Raw genomic sequence first — 24,140 nt, forward strand, 5'->3', positions numbered from 1 at the left:
CCAGCTTTAAAAAATATCCAAAGGAAACTGTCTAGTTACAACTTTAAGAATTTTGATGTCACCTTCCACTAACGTTTTCTATTTAAGTATATCTTATATATACAGTAGAGCAATGATTGCATTAAGGTAGAAACTTTGGGGTTCTAGATACCCTTGGTGGATGCTGGTGACTGAGCCTACCTGTTGGCCTAAGGGAACCCAGATCTCAGGACAGTAACCTTTAGTTTCAAGGCCTCAACCAATTGAATAACCACAGTACACACATGTGCTGTGGTGTCCTTAGTTCTGAACACACTGGCTGAGCCATGACAGATGACTTTCCTGTCTTGTATCTGAAAGCGACTGTATCAGTTACTGAGCTGGGACAGGCACAGGCATGGGGGAAGGGAGCCAGAGTCATGGGGTACAGCAGCTTCAGACTTCAGCCTAACATAGTCCTTTCCTTTGTAGGCTGTCAGAGCCAGACCCCAGCCACACCCTGGAGGAGAGGGTCGTGCATTGGTACTTCAAGCTGCTGGATAAGAACGCTAGTGGAGATATTGGCAAGAAGGAAATCAAGCCCTTTAAGAGGTTCCTGCGAAAGAAATCCAAGCCCAAAAAGTGTGTGAAGAAGTTTGTGGAATACTGTGATGTGAACAATGACAAGTCCATTACTGTGCAGGAGCTGATGGGTTGCTTGGGTGTCACCAGAGAGGAGGGTAAAGCCAACACCAGGAAGCGCCATAGTAAGTCTTGCCTCACTACTCTGACAGGATCATTTTAGGGGTTCATGTCTATGGGGTTACTTCCTGGGTTTAACAGGTTGCCTTATGGTCTGTTGTATAGGAGAAACACGGTATGCCGTTGGTTGTTGTCACCCATGTAGAAATGATCACAGGTAGTCAGTAGCCTGCCACCTGGTCAGGAGAGCAGCAAGCCTCAGGAACATGAACTGAGTGTAGCTCTGAAGCCAAACCAGTTATTGTTCTAATCCCAGTGGCTGACTGTCCAAACATGCCTCAGCTCCTGATTTCAGAATCATTGGCGATAACCAGCTGGCACAGTCCACAGACTCCACTGGACCATTCAGGCCAGGTCAGGGGCAGTGAAACCATCACCTCTAGGAGATGATGTTCCAGTGGGTTTAGCTGGCTTACCAGTTGGACATGTCTCTCTGTGGGACCTGGCTTAAGTCACCAGATGTAGCAGGAGGAGAGGAATCCCAGGATAGATGGAGCCTAAGGTTCTGACATTTAGTTCTATGATTTGATGACCAGTTTCATCAACGTGCTGGAGAACATGTGCAGAGTATGGGTGAGTTTCCACCTCGGTACCTCTGAGCTGTGTGGTTGTGGTCAGCACAGCATTACAGTAACTGGCCAAAGGAAATTCAGATAGCCATCTTTAAAGCAAAGATCTACCTTCCCAGAAATTAGCAAGAATCACCTCTCATTGACAGAAATCTAGCCTGGACCCTAATTTAGTTATATAATGTACCCAAGGCATGCCCTGGAGACACAGACACAAAAAGAGAGATGTTTTGCCTTCCAGAAAACCACATGGTGCAGATCACAGTTGAGATGTCTTCAAGAGGGCATCTGGGGTCAACTTGTTCCTTGGAATGAGGTGGTCATCTGTACAGGACAAAGGGCTGTTGGGAATCATGAACTCAGAACAGGGTTTGGAAGCAGAGCTATTACAGAGGCTTGGCCCGCAAGGAGGGAACATGGATGGGACATCAGGAGACTCCAAAGCAGCTCTAGAGAGGGGCTTCCCGGTCCTGGAAAGGAATGGGCAAGACTACAGTTATGAGGAAGTAGAGTCCGTTTTTCTTGCTGCCTTTAAGTCACCTATTAAAACTCCCATGAGTCTCTGTGGTTGGAGGTAGCGTCTGGGCTGAGCAACATCTGGGGTTCTGGCCTGTGTGTACTGGTGGGCCACTAGGGAACAGGTTATCTAATGCTATCTCGGGACTAACAGTGAATAGGGAGAGAGAAGGGACATGAGACAAGTCCACTGGGACAGACAGCAACTGTCCATGACTAGGAAAGAATAAATGAGGTCATAGAGGTGAGAGGAGACCGTGACGAAAGTAGGAAGGAAGGTTGGAGAACCCCATAGACCCTGGCCAAGTAGAGACTGTGGCCAGGTAAGAGGCTGAACTCTGAGCAGAGACCAGAGTGAGGCAGGGCACCTGAGGTAGAGGGTCCGTGTACCACAAGAGCAGGTGTCCCACTGGAAGTAGGAAGGGGAGACCCCAGTCTCCAAGCCCAGAACAAATAGCACCCGTCCCTCAGCTGTGATTTCACGTGAAGATTTTGGTAAAATGAGCCAAAGCTAATATTTTCTAATTTTAATACTGAACCAACATATTTAAAAGAACAGAATGTGTGTGAGGTGCAGCTCAGGCTCAGAATCCATGCTTTTCTGGGAAAGTTCTGGAAGACCATTCTTTGTGGTTGGTGAACCCATGTTTAAGATTTGGGATAAAACAAGGCATTCTTCTAATGTTGGAGTGTCATTAGACAGTGTCTCTGTGGTGATTAAAAAACCCATTCTTCCAAATCCAGGCTCAGGGTCTGTATGGGTAAATTGTCATTTGACCAAGTCTGCCAACTGAGGATGTTGAGCTTGTCATTAAGGAAGCAGTATTTGACTAACAATAATCTCTTTTCCCCTCCCAGCCCCCAGAGGAAATGCTGAAAGTACTTCTCATCGACAGGTGAGTATGTCTGTGAGTGTATCTGGTTTACTTATATGTTACAAGAAAAATCTGGGGCCGTGTAGGTTTAGGGGCAATAATGCCTTCAGAGAAACCAGAGAGCTCAGCTAGGGCAGCTCCATGTGAGAGCATTTGGAGCAAAGAAATATTCTTGCCAAATTCTACCTTCAATCACTGACCTGCCAAGTCCTCCATTTAAAGATTCTGCTCTTTTTAAAAAATTATTTGAAATTTCAATTAATTTGTTAATTTAAAGATAAGTTTGTGAGTCTGTGTGGCAGAAATGGCTAGGTAAGCTGATGTTTGCAGTTATTCCTTATATATTGAGGAGATGGCTGGGACAGGAGATGCTCTCCGGTGCCCATCAAACAGCCCACTCGCTAGAGACCCAAAGAGGCAGGAGTTGGGCTTCCGAAGAGATTTTCAGTTCCCTGCTGTGTTAATAAACATTTGTGTTTCTGAGGCCACATTTCTAGATGTACAATTAAAGGGCACAGTTGTGGTCCCCACATCCCAGCCACAGCCTAAGTGGGGACACTTTCCAGGGTTCTTTCCCCAAAGCCAGGCAAACTGTTCCCTCTGACTCTGGTATGTTAGCTGTTGGCCTTGGCTGCACCTGTTGGACGCCGGGCTGAGGCTGGCTGTGTGATGTGGGTTTTAAGTAGGGACCTCCGGCACACACCTCGGAGGGAACTGAAAACCATTTCATTAGGAAAGACGTGTAATTCGTTCTCCTTTGTTTAGTAAATGTTTATGGTTTTAACTTTTCCAGCCACACTGAAAATCACTTACACTTGCAAAGGGGGCAGGTCTGAGAGCAATTACCCAGCTGCCTCCAAAGGCTTCCCGGGGGCTGTTTGCTTTAGCTAATGGCAGCTATTGGCACACATGTGCCATGCAATCTTAAATAGCCCCCCCCCCCCAAACCAAGTCTTCCACTTCAGCATTATTCCTGAAAAAGATAGAACCATGCATTCTCTCCATCTTTCTTATAGTAACTCAATGCATGGGGTGAATCCCTGCCATTATTACTGTACACCATGGTGTGGGGCCAGCGGGCCGGGAATCAGAAAAAATGACTTGTTTTTCTAAGCAGCTTCATACTTGCTCAGCAAGGATCAGAGCTGTGCACTCTGGGTGCCAAGGATGACCCTCTTCCCCAATAGTTCTGGTCTTCTTCAGTAATGGCTGAAATACATCCAAAGACTATCTTTATCTGTAACTAATTAAGACAGAACTTCCATCAACTTAGTATAGGAGTTATTCACCTACTCATTGTGTTATCAGAAGGGAGGAAAGACAATGTAAAAATTTAAAGCTTAGAATTTTCAGTATCCAATAAGAAGATCATCTTCTATTTGTACAAACTGCTGCACTTGACAAAAAAGAGGTGGGTGCTTTTCTTTTTCTTATCTAAATGACTTCCCTTGAAAGTCCATGTGGTGAAGGACAGCAATAGACCCCTACTATAAACACAAATGCAAGCTGTATGTCCTCGCAGGTAAAAGAGCAAATGGAAAGATAAAAAGGAAGTTTTTAAATGGTATATGACTGTCCAAGCTGGTGGCACCTGCCTGTAACCACAACTCAAGTCTGGTGATGGCAAAGCTGAGGTTATCCTGTTCTAGCAGGTCACTTAAAATATTTGAAGTCAATGCAGTTTTCTCAGATGATGTATTTTCCTGACGATTTCGAGGGACGAAAGCACTTCCTACACCATGTGCCCACTCCTCCTTAACTCTAAGCCCCTCTGCCCTTTCCTGTCTGGTTCCCATCATAGCGAGTAGGTTTACCTCCGGAAGCAAGCCTTGGTCTGTACAGAGGGAAGACACAAACATCTTCATAAGACTGTCTTTTCTTTTTCTTTCCCCCCAGCCCAGGAAACAAGGATGAACGGCTGGCTATCCAAGGCAGTTCCTAGACATGTGGGAATCTCCCTCACCAAAGAGCTATTAAAAATGAAAAACATATAGTATTTGCACTTTGTACTTTAAATGTAAATTCACTTTGTAGAAATGAGATATTTAAACAGACTGTTTTGATCTGTGAAAATGGAAGGCTGGCTTTGGGAAATTAATCACATACAATGTATGTGTCCTTGTTTGACCTTAAAGATCTGCACCGGTGGGGATGGGTTTTGAATGCATTTCAAGTTCACTCCCTTGTCCCTCTGTGGAGGGCCTGGTTTATACTCTGATCCTTTTGTCTGCCTGCAGTCTCTGTTGGCTTGTTCCCAGTGCTCTTGATACAAGCCAGAAGACTATCCTATCCTTAGAAGTTTGCAGGGCCATGCAGTTCCCATGCATGGTCACCTGGTCTAGGGTTGCCTGTTCCATGAGGTTTTTCTGTCTAGAGATGTCACACCCTGGTCACACAGGCACTAGCTGGAGCACAGCCTTAACTTCTAGTATCCCCTGGCTGGGGCTGTGCTGTCAGGCTCCGTCAGGCTCCACTCCGAGCTTCTCCTTGAGTTTTGCCTCTGCTTGAGCCAATCCTGCTGTTAATCTCCAGGGAGCTGACTGGGCAGAGCACCAGAGGGTCCTCCTTCAGAGAGGAAACCTAACGCTGGCAGACTGGCTCCATCCTGCTGGCTCAGCACCCAGCCCACCTGCCTCTCTTCCAAGTGACTGTTCCATCCTGCTGTGGCCCTCCATAGGGTCTCCTGGAAGGGAAAATGTCTTCTTCAGAGATCATGGACCACGTCCTGGGGAAGACACAGCTAGATGACATCATGCCAAGAGTCCTGAACAGCAGGCAGCTAAGAATGTCACTTATGAGGGGATTCATCCAAGGCACTTATGGGATGAGGATTAGGAGCTGGATGCCCACGCTGTGGGAGACTGGCCTGACCTGTGTGTATGGTTGGTTACCATTCTCAGACCTAGACTCTAGGTCAATCTGTACTCACTGCTCTCAAGAAACAATTGCAGATGGGGGAGAGCTGGGGCAATTCTCTCAGATGGGCTTCTATATGGAAGACTGTTCATGGCCCCCAGCCTCTCAGTATATGTCTGTGGATGTGCACACACACTCCAAAAGGCCTTTGCTTATTCGAACTGTGTAGAGGTAAGATTTGAACAGCTCACGTGCATGTCAACATTGTCTACAAAAAAAAAGTATGATCCCAACTGTTTTGGATAATCTTTTATATTTCTGAAACCTGAATTTAATCATTTTTATTAGATTAAATATGCTATTAAAACTGTATCAGTCTTCTTTTCAGCATTTCATGATTGCTTACTGTTTAAAAATATTTTTAGATTATTTTATGTGTGTGAGTGTTTTGCCTGAATGTATGTCTGTGTACCTCTTACGTCTCCAGTGCCCACAGAGGTCAGAAGAGGGCATCAGATCTCCTGGACTGCAGAGATAGACACTTATGAGCTGCCATAGAGGAGCTGGGAATTAAAGCTGGTTCCTCTGAAAGAACAACAAGTGCTCTTAATCACTGAGTCATCTCTACAGCTCTTCATAGTTTCTTACTTTAAAATGTGCCCACTAGTGGAAGTCAAAGGTGTGGGTGCTGGCCCAGCAGATTTGGGTCTGATTTTGCCCGTTGAGGCTGTGTGACTTGGGACATGTTCCTCAACTTTTCTGAACCTCAGGTTTTCTCCTCTAAGACAGGAGTGTTGGCACATTCCCCACGGCAGGTGGGACCTATGAGTTAAGAGTTGTAGATGTCTCAGTCGGCCCTGTGTGATACACTAGAAGTTTCTCTTCCTTCACTGCATGACAGAGACCCAGGACAGATTGATACCCCTGCCCCATGCTTCTCCTGTTGTAGACACTCTAGAGCTGACAGTAGCAACAGAGATGTGCTTTGTTTTATTAAAGCTGATGCTTGTTTTCTGAGTCAAACAGCCAGAACCTTGAACATGACAGTGCCTTCTTCCATTCCAGCACCCAGAGCTCTGCACCATCCTGGGTTGACTCTGCAATATTTCACTCAAACTCTCCAAGTCCTTTCTGCACCCATCTGCCTCTTCCAGTATCTCTACCTCCTCTCAGGTTCTCCCAATTCAGAGCTGAAAGACCCTCTGAAAGACCCTCAGTCTGAGCATCAGTGACATGCATGGGGAAGGGAATGAGGAGGACAGAAAGGCACAGAGAGGAGAAAGGGCTTAGGCCAGGTTCTGAAGAAGGCACGAGAGGACAGAATGTTCAGGAGGCTGACAGATCATGGGCGAGGCAGGAGCCACACATGGTTCTGATTGCAGAGCATTAATACTGAAAACCTAAACCAGCATCTGGCTTCTCTCTCTGCCCACAGTGGCTACATTTAGGGTTGGATGCCTCCCCTAGAATGCCCCACCCACCGTCCGTTTGAAAAAGTGTTCCTGCTTCCTTGTCATTCTACTTGGAGGCTTTCAGAAGAACACCGAGCATCTCATAAATCATTTGCACAAATGTCACACCCACCTGAGCTGTTTACACGATCAAGGTGAAATGTTTCAGCTCTTGCTGAAACTGATGTAGACATGAGTCATGTGAGCCTAACTGCCAAGCACAAAACCAAATTGTACAAGCAACAGAGCTACTTCAGAAAGCCAGTAAAAACACAAGAAGGCTAAAGTCAGAGGAATGGATGATGGTGGTGGTGGTAATAGTGGTGATGTCATGGTGACAGTGAGGGTAGTCATGATGCTGGCATTGATAATAGTGATTTTGATTGTGGTGATGTTAATGATGGTGGTGGTAGTTGTGATAGTTATGATGATGGTGGTGGTGGTGATGATGGTGATATGGTGATGATGATGATGGAATTTATGATGCTGGTGATTGTGATGATGATGATGGTGGTGGTATGATGATGGATAGTAACAGTCATGATGGTGGTGGTAATGGTGATGATGATGATGGCGATGATAATGCTGCTGCTGCTGCTGCTGCTGCTGCTGCTGCTAAATGATTGTGGTGAGGAGCAGAAGATGACTTTCTTCCTAATACAATATAGTCTACCCCACAGGCCAAAATTTGGAATGCATTTTGAGTAATTAGATACCTAGACATTTTTAGTATTTCTTCACTTTAGAAAGGTGTTGGCCATCTTTCTTTCTTTCTTTCTTTCTTTCTTTCTTTCTTTCTTTCTTTCTTTCTTTCTTTCTTTCTCTCTCTCTCTCTCTCTCTCTCTCTCTCTTTCTTTCTTTCTTTCTTTCTTTCTTTTTTTCTGCAGTACTATAAACAACTCCCTGGAAAACATAGGTGCTCAAGCGTCTCTGGTTTGTTCCTGTTCTTGCCTCTGTGTGTGGGAGAGTCAAATAGTCAGGACCCTACTGGACTTGACTCTGTGGCCCACACTGGACTCGGGCCTGCTCTGGGATTTCTTCCATTGGATGAGAGTGTCTTCCGGGCATCATCTCATAAATAATCAGAGGCCTGCTGGACCTGACTCTGTGGCTCACACTGGACACTGGGATGCTCTGGGCTCTCATGCTTTGGATGAGTGTGCCTTGGGGCATCTTCTCTAATGTCTGTGCTGAGACATATTGAGCTCAGCTGCTTAAGTGCCCGTTTGTCTGTCCATGCTGCAAATTCCATCTTGTGGGTCAGTGCACGCCACAGGCCAGGAAGCCATGGCAGGGGTGCAATGCAGGGTAGAGCCACACTCCCGAGCCCCAATCTACACATGGGAATGTGTGCTGGGGTACTGTGAGGAGAATGCCGTTGTGGGCTCCACACTGACCTAAAATGTGGTTTACGGCAGATGTTCCACCTCCTCAGCCTCATCATAAAGCTCCCAAAAGATTTTTTAATGCCTCACCTCAGTGTTACTGTAAACCAAGGGGGAGTCCTTCCTCGGGAGCGTCTGGTGTGAAGGGCATTCTGTGCTGTCCCACAGCAGTCCGCGGTTGGTGTGATGTGTTCGCCTCTAACAGGATGCTTGAACCCAAATCCCAGAAATCTATCAGGCTACAAAGTACAGACCCTCCCAGGAGCACAGGCAACCCCTAAGGTCTAAGAGTGGAGCAAGGAACTTGACCAGGGATGGGTTTTGTTTCTTAGAAACAGAAGTTATGAAGGGAAGTAACAGTGACTGGGAACTCAGTTCACTTTCTCAGTAAACCCAAAGTCAGGCAGAAACCAGATGCATGGGCTGATGCAGCCAGCTGGTCCATGGCTTCCTCAGACCCCTGGGTCAGGGTTCTGAGCTCTGTCCCAAGGGCTTCTAATTGTGCCTCAGGACCTGAGGAGGGAAGGAGGACCGGGAAGTGGCGGAAGCCCGGATATGCTACATTTTGCTTCATGCTTTTAGCTTCCCAAGCTCTGGCTGGTAGAACGCCACCAAATCTCTGCCTAGCAGTTACACAGCTTCTTTGCCTCCATTTGCTGCCTTGGGCAAGAGGAGAGGCTGAAAGTCGGCAGAGGGGAGAGGCCTGCCAGCAGACAGAGTGGCATCGCCCGAAGGCAGCCTCTCCTTCTTTGTGGAGCAACAACGCCTCATGATTTTTATCTATCTTATGTATTTTATGTGATGTAAATGGCCTCTTTCCTTCCTCTTGCCTCTGGATGCTTGAGTGTTTAGTAATGATCATAAGTGGACTGGATAATTCAGTTCATGTGTGTTACACAGCCGAGAGGTTTAACACGGCCTTCTGCTAAGTCTTTAACTTCGGAACAAATATTTTATCCTTGAATTAAACTTGAAATCATACCCAGAAAATAATAAATAATATAAATAATAAGTTGGGTTTTTTTTGTTGCAAAATTAGAATTTTGATATTCCCTACAATCTGGCTTGATGCTGCCCTCCCTGGTGGAGATGGTTCCTCATAAGAGAAAAAATAAATTCCGAGTATCTTGACAATGAGCCTGGACAGGGTTCTGTATATGCTTCAGTTCCAATTTACATATTCATGGTTCTTTCATTATCATAAGTTCTATCAATTAAGATGTCAAACCATTTACTTTTCTGCATAAGAATATGGTCTTCTTCTAACTTCTAACTTTATTAACGAAACACTGTTATGATAAATATATGATGACCTTGGTTTTTTTTTTTTTTTTTTTTTTGAGGCAACAATTCTGTAGAACAAGTTTGCCTTGAACTCATGATTTTCCTGCCTCAGCCTCCCAGCTGTGGGGATTACTTTTGATTACCATCACATCCTATAATAAGAAAGTTATTTCTAAAAGTAAAATGAAATAACTTTCCTGCAATGGTGGTTGGGGGGATGTCAGATGGTAGCTCGGTTTTTCAATTTTCTCTAACACCAGGAAATCACAAGCCTGCCTGATGGTTCTGGCCTTTTGACACATACATGTAGCTAAAGTTTTCCTGCCTGGCCCACAGTCAGGGCAAATCTCTCTCACCTGCCAGTCCCACAGCCACTCAGACCCAACCAAGTAAACACAGAGACTTATATTGGTTACAAACTGTATGGCCATGGCAGGCTTCTTGCTAACTGTTCTTACAGCTTAAATTAACCCATTTCTGTAAATCTGTACCTTGCCACATGGCTCGTGGCTTACCGGCATCTTCACATGCTGTTTGTCATGGTGGCGGCTGGCAGTGTCTCTCCAACTCAGCTTTCCACTTCCCAGCTTTATTCTCCTCCTTGTCCCGCCTACACTTCCTCCTGCCTGACTACTGGCCAATCAGTGTTTTATTTACCAACCAATCAGAGCAACACATTTGCCATACAGAACATCCCACAGCACATACAGGTGCGCGCAGGGACCAGGCCACGATAAGCTCGCTTTTCTCTAACACTGCATCTCAACAGCTCTTATGATGGTTTTGACTCTCTGAGCATTCCAGTGGAGACATCTCCGTCTGTAATAAAGAGAAGAGTCCAAGTAGACAGCATCAATTCCAAATTCTCCCCTCCCCTTCTCTCACCAGACTGGCCATTACCTAATTTGGCATGAGGAAGGAGCAGGAATTTGGCGGTGATAACCCATATCAAGTACCTAAGAATCCTGTGAGGCAGAGTTGACAGCTTGTGTTCCACATGCCTGATAATCAACCAGTTAGGCCACCAAAGATTGTTGGCAGGGCCTGGTGGTGTGAGCCTATCACCTTAGTTCTTGGGAGGCTGAGGCAGGAGGATTGCTAGTTTGAGGCCCGGGCAGCCCAGCCCTCAGAGTGAGTTTGATGCCAGCCTGCTTCTGGGCTATTAGCAAAATCCTGCTGTTTGAATGGAAAAATGAAAATGACCCACATATCCACAAAGATGCCATAAATAAAGGGGTTTGTGTAGAAATACACACGATGCTGCTCCATCTCTTTGGAGACATGGTAATTTTTTTTTAACATGTCCAAATAGATGTGTCAGGAAAAGTATACTAAGTGAAATACAGAGGATTATATTGCTCAGCTTTGTGTTACAGCTTTTTCATAAGAGAAAAGATGTATTTAACGCATATTTGGAGATTCAGGTCTAACATTTGGATGGCTCCCCTGTGGCTTCTTGTGAAGACAGACGGCAATGCTGAATGGTTATCCCCAGTGACATATGCATTCCTCCAGTGGGTCCCACTCCCTAAGTGCTCCACCAGACCCCAAAATACCATGGTAGAGATCAAGACTTCAGCTCCTGGCTTTTAAGTGGCTCTCCATCTCCAAAGCAAAGCCAGATAAAATTTTGGCCCCTCATTAATTGCCATCGACCACAGACGATGCAGTGTGCATGTCACACATACAAACATGAGCCATGACCAACTTGACCACCATTCCTAAGTGGCAGGTACATCTGTCTGCTGTCATGTGTTCTCATGCACAGCCTTCCTCCATGAGCACTGGGTGCAGGTGACACTGGTGTTTTGCTGTCATTCTGTGTGAGCAGGGCAAGGTAAGACATTGAGCATCCCGTCATCTTGTGGGGACCATGACATCTTCCTCTAGGTCAGGCTGGTGCTTATTGTAGAGGCAAAGCTACCATGTCATTCACTGCTGAGAGTGCTCACTTCTCTACTTGACTTCACAGGACAGAAACACAGCTTTCAGACAGTGTCATGACCACACTTTTCTTCATCTCTTAGGTAATTTTGGACTGCATTGGCACTGTAGCAAAGCCTGTGTGGCTGACTTCACCTGCCCAAATTCTGCAGCCTGGGATTATGAAGCTTCATTGATGTTTGAGACTGCCAGTCTTGCTTTGGTGGGAGCTCTCTTTGCTTCTAACAGATAAATAGATAACCAGTTTTTCCCTCTGTCTGCACATGGTGGAGAGAGAGAGAGAGAGAGAGAGAGAGAGAGAGAGAGAGAGAGAGAGAGAGAATGCACCTGCATGCGTGCACACACACACACACACCACACACAGGTCTTGCTTCCTGGTGGTGTTTTCTATAGGGCACTAATCTCTCTACAGGAACCCCACCCTCATGACCTCATGAGAACCCTATCACCCCCAATATCACCCCTAAATAACTTCTCTCACATACCATCACACTGAGTGTCAGGGTTTCAAGCTATGGATGCAGGAGATACAGTCTAGTCCATCACAGCTAAACTCATCAGAAGTTAGAAATCATATCATAAACTTCAGAGGGCTAGGTGAGAACATTGAATAAAATATTGTTGGCACAGGCAGATGATGGCAGATATGTAGTTTCTACACTGGGCAACAGTGGTAGTCAACAAAGCAGGTGGAAATTTTGGAGGGTGTATCAGTTTTTGTTGCTGTGATAAAACACCACAACCAAAAGAAATGTGGAAGAAAGAGTTTATTTAGCTTAGGATTTCAGAGGGAGAGTCCACAATGGCGTGGGAGCCAAGGTAGAGAAGAAGCCAGGGCAAGACGCTGAGCGATCACATCTTCAACCACACACAAGAAACATAAGGAAGGAACTAGAGTTGGCTGAGGCTATAAACCCTCAAAGCCCATCCCCAGGGACCTACTTCTTCCAGCTGGGCTCCATCATCTAAGCCTTCCTTATCAGCATCGCTAACCAGGTTTCAGATACCGGAGCCTGTAGGGCACATTTCTCATTTGAACCACCACAGAGGAGAGAAAGGTGTGAGAGCATAAATGACACACGAGTGGATGTGTGGCTGGAGCTCCTGGAATTACACACTAGGAGCAGCTCCACACACATCGCTAGGAAGTCAACATCCTTCTCTTCTTAGCTGTTTGGCTCTTGGTTATGTTTACACTGTTTGCACAGTCCCTGCAACATCCATGTTATGTATTACACAGACAAGGTAAATCATGAGAAATTGAAGGAGGAACCAACATGGACTTCAAATGAATGGCCCATCTCAGGAGCACATGGGCACTGAGCCACAACAGAGATGAACACCCATTCTTAAGTTCTTTGTATTAAGGCTCTAAGCAAAACCCAATTCCACAGTATTTTTATTTCAGTTTCCTTTAACAATAGATCCTTTGAAGCTCTGGCTGGTAGCAGAATAAATTGGTTTTGGATATTTATTTGGTTGACACATTGCTGGTGAGAAAGTCACAAAGGACTTTTTGATTTTGGTGTTCATGTGACTGCCAAGGGTTTTTGTCAGTCGTTGCTAAAAAGAAAACTGCTTCTTGAATAAAAGCAGAAGTGTCCGTGTAAATCAGTCTTTCCTGTGGTTGACACTGGAGCTACTTTCTGCAGATCCATGCTGAGCTGAGGAGTGCAGTGTGACTTCCCCACGGGCCCTACCTCGGTGACACTGTGAACAAGGTGCTTCTCTGCACCACGCACTCGTGGTTGCGCTGTCTCCTTGGACTTCAATCCATGCCTGCCTTCAAGGCTAACAGTGAATTGCAGAGGCTTGTGATGGCATCCTGGGGCCTGCCCTCTGTAAGCTGGAGTGGGTGGGGTTCCTGTAGATGCAGCCATATGATGAAGGCTGCACAGCAGCCATGTACCTGCCCACGTCTACTCAATCATGTGCCCCCAGCTGTTTGCCTTAGGCACTCTCCATCCACCTCACCACAGACTTCCCAGTGAGTAGAGTTCCTACACTCAGGAACCTCTTGACCTTTATGCCAATAAAAGATGGTCCTGATCACGTACAAGAAGCAGAATTCTGATCCCAAGTGGCCCAAGGCCATGCAGGGCAGGGCTGCCCCATGGCCCCTAGGTGTGGGAGACTGCTGTGCCGGTGACTGCAAAGCCTTTTCATGAATTTGTGCCCCATGTTGGGCGCCATATGTGGGAGACTGCTAGGGTCTGTGGGAGACCAGCTCCGACCTATCGAAGGATTCTTAGGTAGAGGATAGAGGAATGAGAAATTAGATAGAAAGATAGAAAGAGATGATAAGAAAGACAGAGACAAAGGAAAGCTTCAGGAGGGCCTAGGTCAATACCCAATAGCCTGGGAGAGGAAAGAAGCAGAAGAGCCAACTGTCTGCGTGGGTGAATGTGCAAAAGCATCTCATTCTGGCATGTTTGGAGTTTGAGTCTGGGCCTGGGCCTAGGCCTGAGCTTGGGCTGCATCTGTGGAATCAGCTGTCTACACAGGGAAATGTGTGAGAGTGGCTAACTCCTGTGGTTTTTGGAGCTCAAAAAAACCTATGGAATTTGCTGCAGAGAGGCTGCAACAAAAACTGAGCCAGCAGAGTAGGGACTCTGGCCCAGGTTGGGTGGAGACTCCAGCCACTTGTAGCTCTGGCCTGAGTCAGTGGCTGCAAAACCACAGGCAAGCAGCTTTTTCGTGAATTCGTGCTCCACATTGGGCATCAGATGTTGCACAAATTTTAATTTGTCTTATAATAATAATAAAAAACCTCTGAGACAGATATTGGAGTAAATGCTGAAAGATCAAAGAGACAAAGGAACAAGCCACTAGAGAAACTTCTCACCACTACCGAATCCTCAGACTGAATGGAAGGCGAGATCCTATCTCCACGAATCCTCTGACTGAAATCCTGAGTCCTCAGCCAAAAGGCTCTGGTTCCTGTCTCTTCATACCTTATCCTTATATGCCTTTCTCCACCCAGCCATTTCATTTTCTTCCTAGTGCTGGGATTAAAGGCATGTGTGCTTCCAAAATACTGGTAGCAAAGGCATGAGATCTCAAGTGCTGGGATTAAAGATGTGTGACTCCCAAGTAATGGGATTAAAAGTGTGTGCCACTACTGCCTGGCTCTGTTTTCTCTCCTAGACTGAATCAATCTCATGTAGTCCAGGGTGGCTTTGAACTCACAGAGCTCCAGATAGATCTTTGCTTCCTGAGTGCTAGGATTAAAGATGTGTGTCACCACTGCCTGGCCTCTATGTTTAATCTAGTGGCTGGCTCTGTCCTCTGATCCTCAGGCAAACTTTATTTGACACACAATATATCACCACACCTGGGCACCTCTGGGCAGCTGCACTTTCCGTGGGATTCTCATCTGTATCTTCTTCATGTATTTGTCAACCTTCTCCAGAGAAACCACCAATACCATGTGTGTGTCATCTATATCACATACACAAGCATAAACTACATTATATATACATACAGGTTATCCATAGACCATGTACTATGTATACATAAGTATGTATATACATTACAAATATATATAAATATGCATGGATCTATATTACATAAATATATGTGTACAATATACACTGCCTATATTGTACATATTAGTTTATTATGCATATGTGCATGTCAAAGCTGCCCCCTTACTGCAGGAGATGCACCTAGAGCCCCTGGTGAATGCCTGCAATTCTGAATGGTGAAGAACTCTGTTATAGTACAGGCTTCTTGCACACACACAGCTATCATAAAGTTTAGCTCATAAGTCAGCCTTAGGAAGCCATCAACAGAAACTCATGATAAAGTTATAATAGTAACACAACTGGATGGAAGCTATGTGACTAGTCTCTCTCCATGCCTGAGGGATCAATCTTCTTGGGAAGGGGTGAGGTGTTACAGTGCCCATGGATGATACAGGAATCACTAACTGACTGAGGATCTCACATTTCCTGTGGACCTGAGTGGATGTTGCAGGATGGCATGAGGTTTTTACACCACCAGGTGAAATTCTTATGAATTATTTCTGAATTTCCTGTGTCCTATTTACAAGCCACAGATGACTATGGGTAACCATCACTGTGGATAGCCCACCTACACTCAAAGAAGGGTGTCGCCTGTAGAACACTAGCAGATACATTCAACCTTTGACGTGATAGTCTATAAAGTTCACATTCAAGAAACATACAATCAAGTTACAAGAGGAAATTGGAAAAAAAATGGTGTTTTAAATTTCATGTTGGGCTGCATTCATAGCTATTCTGTGACACACCCACCTTTCAGGCCACAGGTTGAACATGACTGCCTCTAGTGTGATGGAAGGTATACTTCAGACGTGCATGATGGGTAAAGGGGGCTAAGTGGTCAGCTGGCCCCGAGGTCAGAACTGTCCACTTCTTGGTTCAGTGTGGGCAGTTGTGTGTCTGCTCTAGGAGAAATGGCTGCCCAGCCTGATGTCTGATGATGTCATCACCACACTCCACAGCAGCGTCTCCTTCCGGTTCCTTTTTTACCTTAAGCCCTGAGCAGAGTCCCTGGATTTGTTACTCTGAGAAGACCTGACCTCCAACTAAACTCTCACAGCCACCGCCTTCCTCTCCCCACACTCCCTTTGTGGGCCTTCAGTGCAGTCCCCCGTGTTTCCACCCTGTGCCCTCGTCAGTATCCAACAGGGAAGGGTGCTGTGGAGGAGAGGGTGGGTAAGAGGACAACAGCAATGGAGTGTGTCTGAGGATTTCTATTGCTGTGAAGAGACACCATGACCACAGCAACTCAAAGTAAAACACTTAAATGGGGTGGCTCGCTTACAATGTCAGAGGTTCAGCCCTTCTTCATCATGGCGGGGGGCATGGCAGTGTGCAGGCAGATGTAGTGCTGGAAGAGTAGCTGAGAGTCTGACATCTTGCAGGCAACAGGAAGTCGACTGAGACACTGGACGGCATCCTGAGCATAGGAAACCTCAAAGCCTGCCCCCACCCTGACACTTCTTTCAACAAGGCCATATCTACTCCAACAAAGCCACACCTCCTAATCCTCCTAATAGTGTCACTCCCTATGAGATTGGGGGGGCAATTATATTTAAACTACCACAGAATGTCATAAGAAGGCATCTGAGGTCAATAAGCTGTAGTTCCCACCTCTGGCAGATGGAATGAATGCTACTGTCTCAGTTTCAGGGAGCTGTGGGTTCCACACACTCGCAGTGTGCTGGTAACGTGGACTTCAACACACACACACACACACACACACACACACACACACACACACACACAGATAAAGATGCTCAGGTTGTTACTACCATACTGGGCACAAAAGAAATCTCACACTAGCCACTGCCATGAACAGAGGGTGTGTTTCAGAGCTAGTTCATTTGGGGGAGCAGGTGAGCAACCAGGAGACCCCACAGAATGGTTTGTGAGTAAGAAATTGAAGCCTACAAAAAACTGAATGGTCAGGTCCAGGACCCATGGGGACCAGTGAGGGCCACTCCAAGGCAGACCTCAGCTTGAATAGCAGTGGGACAAGCTGTGTGGACTCTGCCCTGCTGCTGGTCTGGCACCATGTGTTATTAGGAAGCCATTGAGTCTCCCAAGGGCCATCTGGAGACACTCTTCAAATTTGCTCGCTACTTGACAGTGAAAGTCAGTGAACAATGAAAATACCATTTCTTAGCAGTGACCATGACTTTGAAGGCAAGTGACTTTTCGTTATTCCTGGTTGACCTTGAAATGGGAGTTCCATTATGGAAAGAAGAGTGCAAAGCATGTCTTCCCAATGGCTGGGCATGTGAGTCAGCATTGTGGCTCAGAGCCAAGATGCCTCACGTCTGAGTATTAGGGGCCAGGTAGCACTGTTAATCTACCCCTCTGGGAATCATGGAAGGTAGCAGCATGCCAAGGTGATCTGAAAGGATTAAAATCCCCTCAACTCCACAAGTGATCCTGTTGCTGTCCTGAAAGACCATGTGCCCACTTGGCCCTGGGGGGCCTGGTTTGTCCTCTGACGTTAGTGACAACAGAAGCCATAAAGAACCTGATACTTTTGCTTTCTTGTCAAGTTCATCACTCCATATGGTCGTCACCTGGAGGCTCAGAACCAGAACACAGGCAAATGTCAAGATGAGTGGGAGACCAGTGGGCAGAATCAGCAGTCACATGTGTGGACCATGGGCTCCAGGAGGCTCTTAGGTCACTAAGGCCTGGCACTGGATGGACCTTTCTCTAAGGTGAGATAAACAGATTGCTTCCTCTTTGGTTACCACCTCTCTCTCCTGGTTCTAACGGAGAGGAGTGGAGACTGTCTTGCAGAAGTAAGCTCTAAACTTGTTCTATAGCCACGCTGGATCCTACGGTAGTCAGAACCTAGGGCTGGACAAGCGTCATCGGTTCTGAACGTTTTTGTTTCTAACTTCAGTGACTGCTGAGACTGTGAGCTTGGAAAAGAGGTAGGCTGTGTCCAAGAACATCGTGTTCTGGCAGTGATGATCTGACAAACAATGTATAGAACGGGCTTTGAGCCCTCTAATCCAAACTTCAGAACTGTGATAAAATGGAGGAGGTAGCCAGCTTCAGCTCCACCTCCATCTGGTGAGTGGGGAGACCCTCCCTCACATAGGGCCTGAGCTGGAGCTGAACTTGGGGGAGGGCTCCCTCCACATTTGGGCAGAGTGATATCTATTTTGTGTCTAATTGTGTTCTGAAGTGTTTCAACATGGGGGTGTTGTGAACTCCACATGGTCCTTCCCACAACCATCTCCATCAGTGCAGCTGAAGAGGAGACTGGTGAGTAATCATGGCAATGTGGAGGTGAGGCTGGACCCCACTGGTCATCCCACTCCACTCTTCTCAGAAGAGGAGAATTCATCTGCCCAGACACAGTGCTGCTGCCTGATTTTCTACCCCATTTTCTCCTCCATTTAGCACATTTCCACAGTTTGGATCAGAGTGCTCTTCACCCATTCCATGCACTACTTATCAATTTGTCTCGGTCACAACACAACACCCTTGAACACAGCCAACCTCTTTCCCAAGTTTACAGTCCCAGAAATTAGTGACGTTAGGAACAAGTATACAGCAGGTGAAGGCTGTGGGCTGCAGGGGTGAGAGCCTGGTTTCTTGTCACAGGATATGCAGATGACCTTGTGCCCCTCCCTTGTTGTGGGAGAGTAGGAGGAGCTAGAATGTCTGCTGGGTAGCCACCTCAGGAGCCTAATAGGCCGGCTCCCTCACATGGACGGTCCCATTCCCTCCCCTGAAAGCCCTTTGGGGAAGTCAGACCATGCACTATCAACTCTCCCTTCGACCCCAGTTTCCTTCCCTCCCACCTGCAAGACTTCCATCTTCATTTTCTAAACCAATTGTATACAGATTAAATATTAAAATGCAGAAAACCTTTCCAGTGACAGTTTTATGAGTTGTTTTTAACCACAGAGGGTGGAATTATAGTTCCCATTTAAAAAACAAAAAACTGAAAACAAACGGAATATTCATTTCTCATTTTATATCGTTAAAACAAACTTTGTAAGGTTAAAAAATAGCTTCAAAAAATAAAAAACAAGATCTGCAGCTCCCATCTCAGTGAGGCCTGGTGCAGCTTTGGTGCAGAGCATTTTCGGGGGGGGGGGGGGGGCGGTGCTGCTATGCACACGCCGACCCTGACTTCTCTTGCTGTATAGAGATGCAGGGGCAGGCTGCAGAGTAGGGCACGCAACCCCCTGCAGCTTTGACACGTGCTTCTCACTGGGAAAAGCTGAGAAGCGGCTCTGTTCTTGGCGTTGCAAATGAAAGCCCTGTCCCCAGCCTTGGGGAGTGTAGTGCCAGGTGACGTCCTCCAGAGCTCTGGAAGCCAAAGCCCCACAAAGAGAGACATTCATCCCACTCCCACAGGGGGCCTGCAAGACACAGGAGAGGTGCTGTTCAGAGGCGCTCAGGCCACCTGGAGGTGCTCCAACAGCCCCCCAGGGACTCTTGGCATCCCAGTCTCTCAAGCCAGATAAACACACACCATGCAAAAGCCAAGAGGACTCACATTCTGGAGAGATCTCAAAACTGAGTCCACTACCTCCCCATTGCTGCTCCTGAAAACACCAGGTGTGCCTGCCAACCAATAGGATGGACCTACCATCTCTAGGGCATGAGGTCTAGTGCCTAGCGCTGAGAGTGGAGGGGCACCTGCACTCAGAGTGAACCAAACCCCACAACAGAGAGTCCTTCGCCACTTTTCCAGGATTCACTTATTACAAATACACTCTATGAATGGGAAAGAGTCGTCACATTCCTCATGACATTTATGTCACTGTCCTGGTGTCACTTGGCCTGAGGAGCAAATATTAGGACATTGTGACTCAGAGTCCTACCCTCAGTCACAGCCCAGCCCTATGGATGCCCTGATCTCCCAGTGATCTAGAAGCCAAGATCCATCACTTCGCATCAGATGCAAGGGATTTATTAAAGACTAGTCCCCCTACCCTTCTTTTGCCCAACTGCTCTATCAGTTAGAGCACCTACATCAGCCCTATGTTTTCAGATTCCAGGCCTCAGGTCTGGTCTGTGCCACTAAGAGCAGGAAGGTCAGAGTGGAGGAGAGAAAGCTTTGAAAAATCAGCACAGTGTGTGCAGAGCGGGGAGGTACCAGGCCACAAAGGAAACGGCATCTCAGTCTTGGGTGGCCGTTCAGAAGCACCTGTATTGCCTCTTATTTTTTTTTTTTATCCCTGTGGCACAATGACTATTGCATTTTGACAATATTAGCATCGAGTGCTTAGCTAAAATCAGTTAAAAACTTACTTAAAGCCAGACAAAAAGTGACCCATCTTGTTTCATCCTAAGCAGTGACATTAAGAATAGCCTGATGAACGCTGGGTGGTGTTGGTGCCCGCCTTTAATCCCAGTACTCAGGAGGCAGAGCCAGGTGGATCTCTGTGAGTTCAAGGCCAGCCTGGTCTACAGAGCGAGATCCAGGACAGGGACCAAAACTACACAGAGAAACCCTGTCTCGAAAAACCAAAAAAAAACAAAAAAACAAAAAAACAAAAACCAAAAACCTGGTGAAATCCTAACGAGTAGAACTTACCAGTTAAACTATGACATCATTGCAGTTTACCTGATGAGCATCCTCTAAGCAGCCTGGAAGTAGCAAGCGGCTCAGGTATGAAGAACTGGGAGATGGTGTTTCACCATGCGAAGGTTGAGTAGATATAAATTGTGAGACAACCTAAGATAAATGTCACTCAGCTCTGTGTTACAGACCCCAAGAAGATAGCTGGGCCCTTCTGTGGTGATATTTTGTTCATGCTCTAACAAATAAAGCTTGCCTAGAGATCAGGGTGCAGAGCTAGACACTAATTTACCATAGAGGCCAGGTGGTGGTGGCACACACCTTTAATCCCAGCTCTTGGGATCTCATGCCTTTAATCCTAGCACTTGGGAGGAGGATACAGGAAGTAATATGGCTGGGTGAAGAGAGAAAGTGATAAAGGGGGGTGGAGACAGGAGCTGGCCCCTTTTAGGCTGAGGAGTTGGTGAGGTAAGAAGTGGCTGGGCTTGCTCCCTTGTCTCTCTGATCTTTCAGTATTTACCCCAATATCTGACTCCAGGTTTTTATTATTAAGACCAATTAGGATTCATACTACACCTTCACTCCACTCCTTTAGAGGAGAGCCCCAGGTGACAGAGGTACAGCAGAATCGTTCGGAAGTTCAGTACTGGGCACGCTTCACCAGACAGAAAACCCAATTGGACCCTCTACTTTGTGTAGGTTCTGATTTGGGGAAGCATGTCTTAGGATAGGGTTCTATAGTATTTTACCAGGCCTTTGGACCTTTAGAATGCCCACAGTTGAGATGGATAATGCATTTATTCTCCCACCTCTTCATCAGACAGTTCCTGTACGGGACCACTGACCATACCGTTGAAAGGGTCCCCATGATCATTCACTCCAGAGAGAAGACACTGGTCTGGCATCCATGTTTGTCTCTCACAGGTACAGGCACTTCTGGTCATATTTTGAGCAGTAGCCAGGGGCATGAGAAACCCAATTCACATTTGTTTATTTTATTTCACAGAGTGAGGAGGGACCTGCTTAAAATGGACTGATCCCAGCAGAAACATGGATGCACACTCCTCTCGACTCTCTCACGCAATGAGTAACCTTTGTGTGTGGGCTTCATAGACGCAAATAATTCCTTAAAGAACGATTGAATACAAGTCCATAAACACCTGATTTCTGGAGCCAATAGAGGACTTTAAAAAGGTGCACACACTCACCTAAGTTTCTGTGAGTGGGGATCTCTAAGGATGCTCTTTTATCTGTCATTAAGTGTGTTTGAAGATTGGCCCAGGCATCCTGTCTGTAACCTTTGGTAGCAGGTACACTTTTGTCCCATTTACTCTTCAATCTCAAGCTCTGATTCTTCACCCTCCATCCTGATGACTGAGTAATGCACTATGAAGTTGAGAGTGAAGAACAGATGTGTAGACCAGGTGGGCTTGGTCCCACCTGGTCCCACCCAAGCATCAGCCATTTTTATAAAATAATCACTCAGAGGCTTAATATTACTTACAAACTGTTTGGTCTATGGCTCAGGTTAGCTTATTGCTAGCTAGCTCTGATATCTTAAATTAACTCATTTCTATTAATCTATATTTTACCACGTGGCCGTGGCATTACTGGTCTGCTGGCATCTTGTTCCTTGGGTGGGTGGGTGGAGTCTGCTGTGACTCTGCCCTTCTTCTCCTGTATCTCTGCTTGGATTTCCTGCCTTGCCATAGGCCAAAACAGCTTCTTTATTAACCAATGGTAGCAACACATATTCACAGCGTACAGAAAGACCATCCCACAGCACAGAAGGGTACAAACAAGGTAAGAAATAGAGCCCATTCGACCCCTTGAAGGGGCAGCATGAACATCAGAGTGCTCTCTCCAAGGAAAAGTTCTCTGCTGCCTGATGTCTGAGCACATAAAACATTCCACAGCCACTTGGCTCTGTGAAATGCTGCCTAGATGCCCATTGTTTTCTGCGCCCAGTTTGGGATTAAACCTGCCAAGCAAGGCTCAGCCTGGGACAATGGCATCATTGAGAAAGTTCTTGTCCTGGAGAGCCGTGTGGGCTTGGCAGAGATTATTGGACATTCTTAGACACCTTAGCTGGAGACCCATTCTCTGACAGAGAACTGACAGTTTGTGCATTTGGTTAGAAGACGGAACTCCGTGATATCTGTTTGGTGTATTTAACTAGTAGCACCTCATTAATTCCTGGTCTGCCAGTGTTCCTCCCTGCTTCACAACATGGGCTGTAAACCTGCTTTATACCCTAGAAGCTTTACAAAATACAGGGTAAGTAAAGCAAAGAGCATGTGTTCAGGAGGAGGCCTCTTGAGATGGGTATGCTAAATAACGATGAAGGAATGAATAGGAGTGTGCTTGCTGAATTCCTCATTCTTTGCAAGCAATGGCTATGATTAAAAAAAAAGTATTGTCATTATCGTGCTGAAATTAACAGCAAACAGGAAATGTTTTCTCAGTGTCCAAATTTTAGGCAAGTGAGTCATAACCCATACCTTACAGAAGGGAGGTGGTGATGTCTCCACAGACAGAGAAACTCAGGGTTCCTTTGCCTAAGCAGAGACGTTTGGGGTTCAGCTCTGGGGAGTTGGGCCCAGCAGGGTAACCATCAACCCAGGCGCTCAGGAGGGTACTTCCAGCCTGACAGCTGAGGAAACTGGGCACCCATTGCCTGATCTGAAGAGGGGTACAAGCCGTTTGTCTGGGGTTGCCAGAGAAAGCAGAGCAGCTGATGACAGAGAAGAAGTGGCTTCTGTTGCTGGCTGTGAAGGCAATACCCCACAGGAAAAAGCCCCAGGTCAGCAACAGAGACACCAGACAAGGCAGGAGGACACAGGAGCCACCGGGCCCAGGATGCGCAGGCTTGCTTTGACTCACAAGGCTCCCCCAGCAAAGCACCAGGCCTACCACAACTGCTGCTCCAAACTTTATGGCCGTTTGGAAGGCAGGTAATCTGTTTCTAGAGTTCTCCCAGTGATATGGTGGGAACTATGTGCTTGGTGATGGGCGGGCACAAAGTTCATGTACCCCACTCACATCAGGTACACTGGAATCACAGACTTTCATGGAAATAGGTCTGTTACTGAGTCTGTTTGGTGACATAGCACTGAACATGAAGGACTAGTCTGATCTGGTCTGATCTGACTGACTGGACTAGATAAAGAATTCAGCCCAGAACAATGACTGGGCTACTGTGCTGGACAAGGCTAAGAAAGAGGAATGATGTATGTGTGTGTGTGTGTGTGTGTGTGTGTGTGTGTGTGTGTGTGTGTGTGTGTGAGAGAGAGAGAGAGAGAGAGAGAGAGAGAGAGAGAGAGAGAGAGAGAGAGAGAGAGAGAGAAGAGAAGAGAAGAGAGAAGAGAGAGACAGAGACAGACAGACAGAGACAGAGAGTATTCAGATGGACCCAATGTGGACAAAAGGAACAGCTGTGGGTATGCTGTTTGGGTTCTGTGCATTGTCCTTCCAACTTTTGTG

General features: G+C 46.5%; 1 protein-coding gene across 1 annotated transcript in view; it reads left to right on the forward strand.

Annotated features, from left to right (window-relative positions):
• Positions 1 to 5,926, forward strand: part of Smoc2 (SPARC related modular calcium binding 2) — a 123,846-nt gene extending 117,920 nt beyond the window's left edge. The window contains exons 11-13 of the mRNA XM_059272907.1: positions 451 to 725; positions 2,664 to 2,701; positions 4,577 to 5,926. Coding sequence (XP_059128890.1) covers positions 451 to 725; positions 2,664 to 2,701; positions 4,577 to 4,594 — 331 coding nt within the window. The 3' untranslated portion in view covers positions 4,595 to 5,926. The remainder of the gene's footprint in view (positions 1 to 450; positions 726 to 2,663; positions 2,702 to 4,576) is intronic.
• The last annotated feature ends 18,214 nt before the right edge of the window (positions 5,927 to 24,140 follow it).

Source organism: Peromyscus eremicus, chromosome 8b, assembly GCF_949786415.1.
Source record: "Peromyscus eremicus chromosome 8b, PerEre_H2_v1, whole genome shotgun sequence".
NCBI lineage: Eukaryota > Metazoa > Chordata > Mammalia > Rodentia > Cricetidae > Peromyscus > Peromyscus eremicus.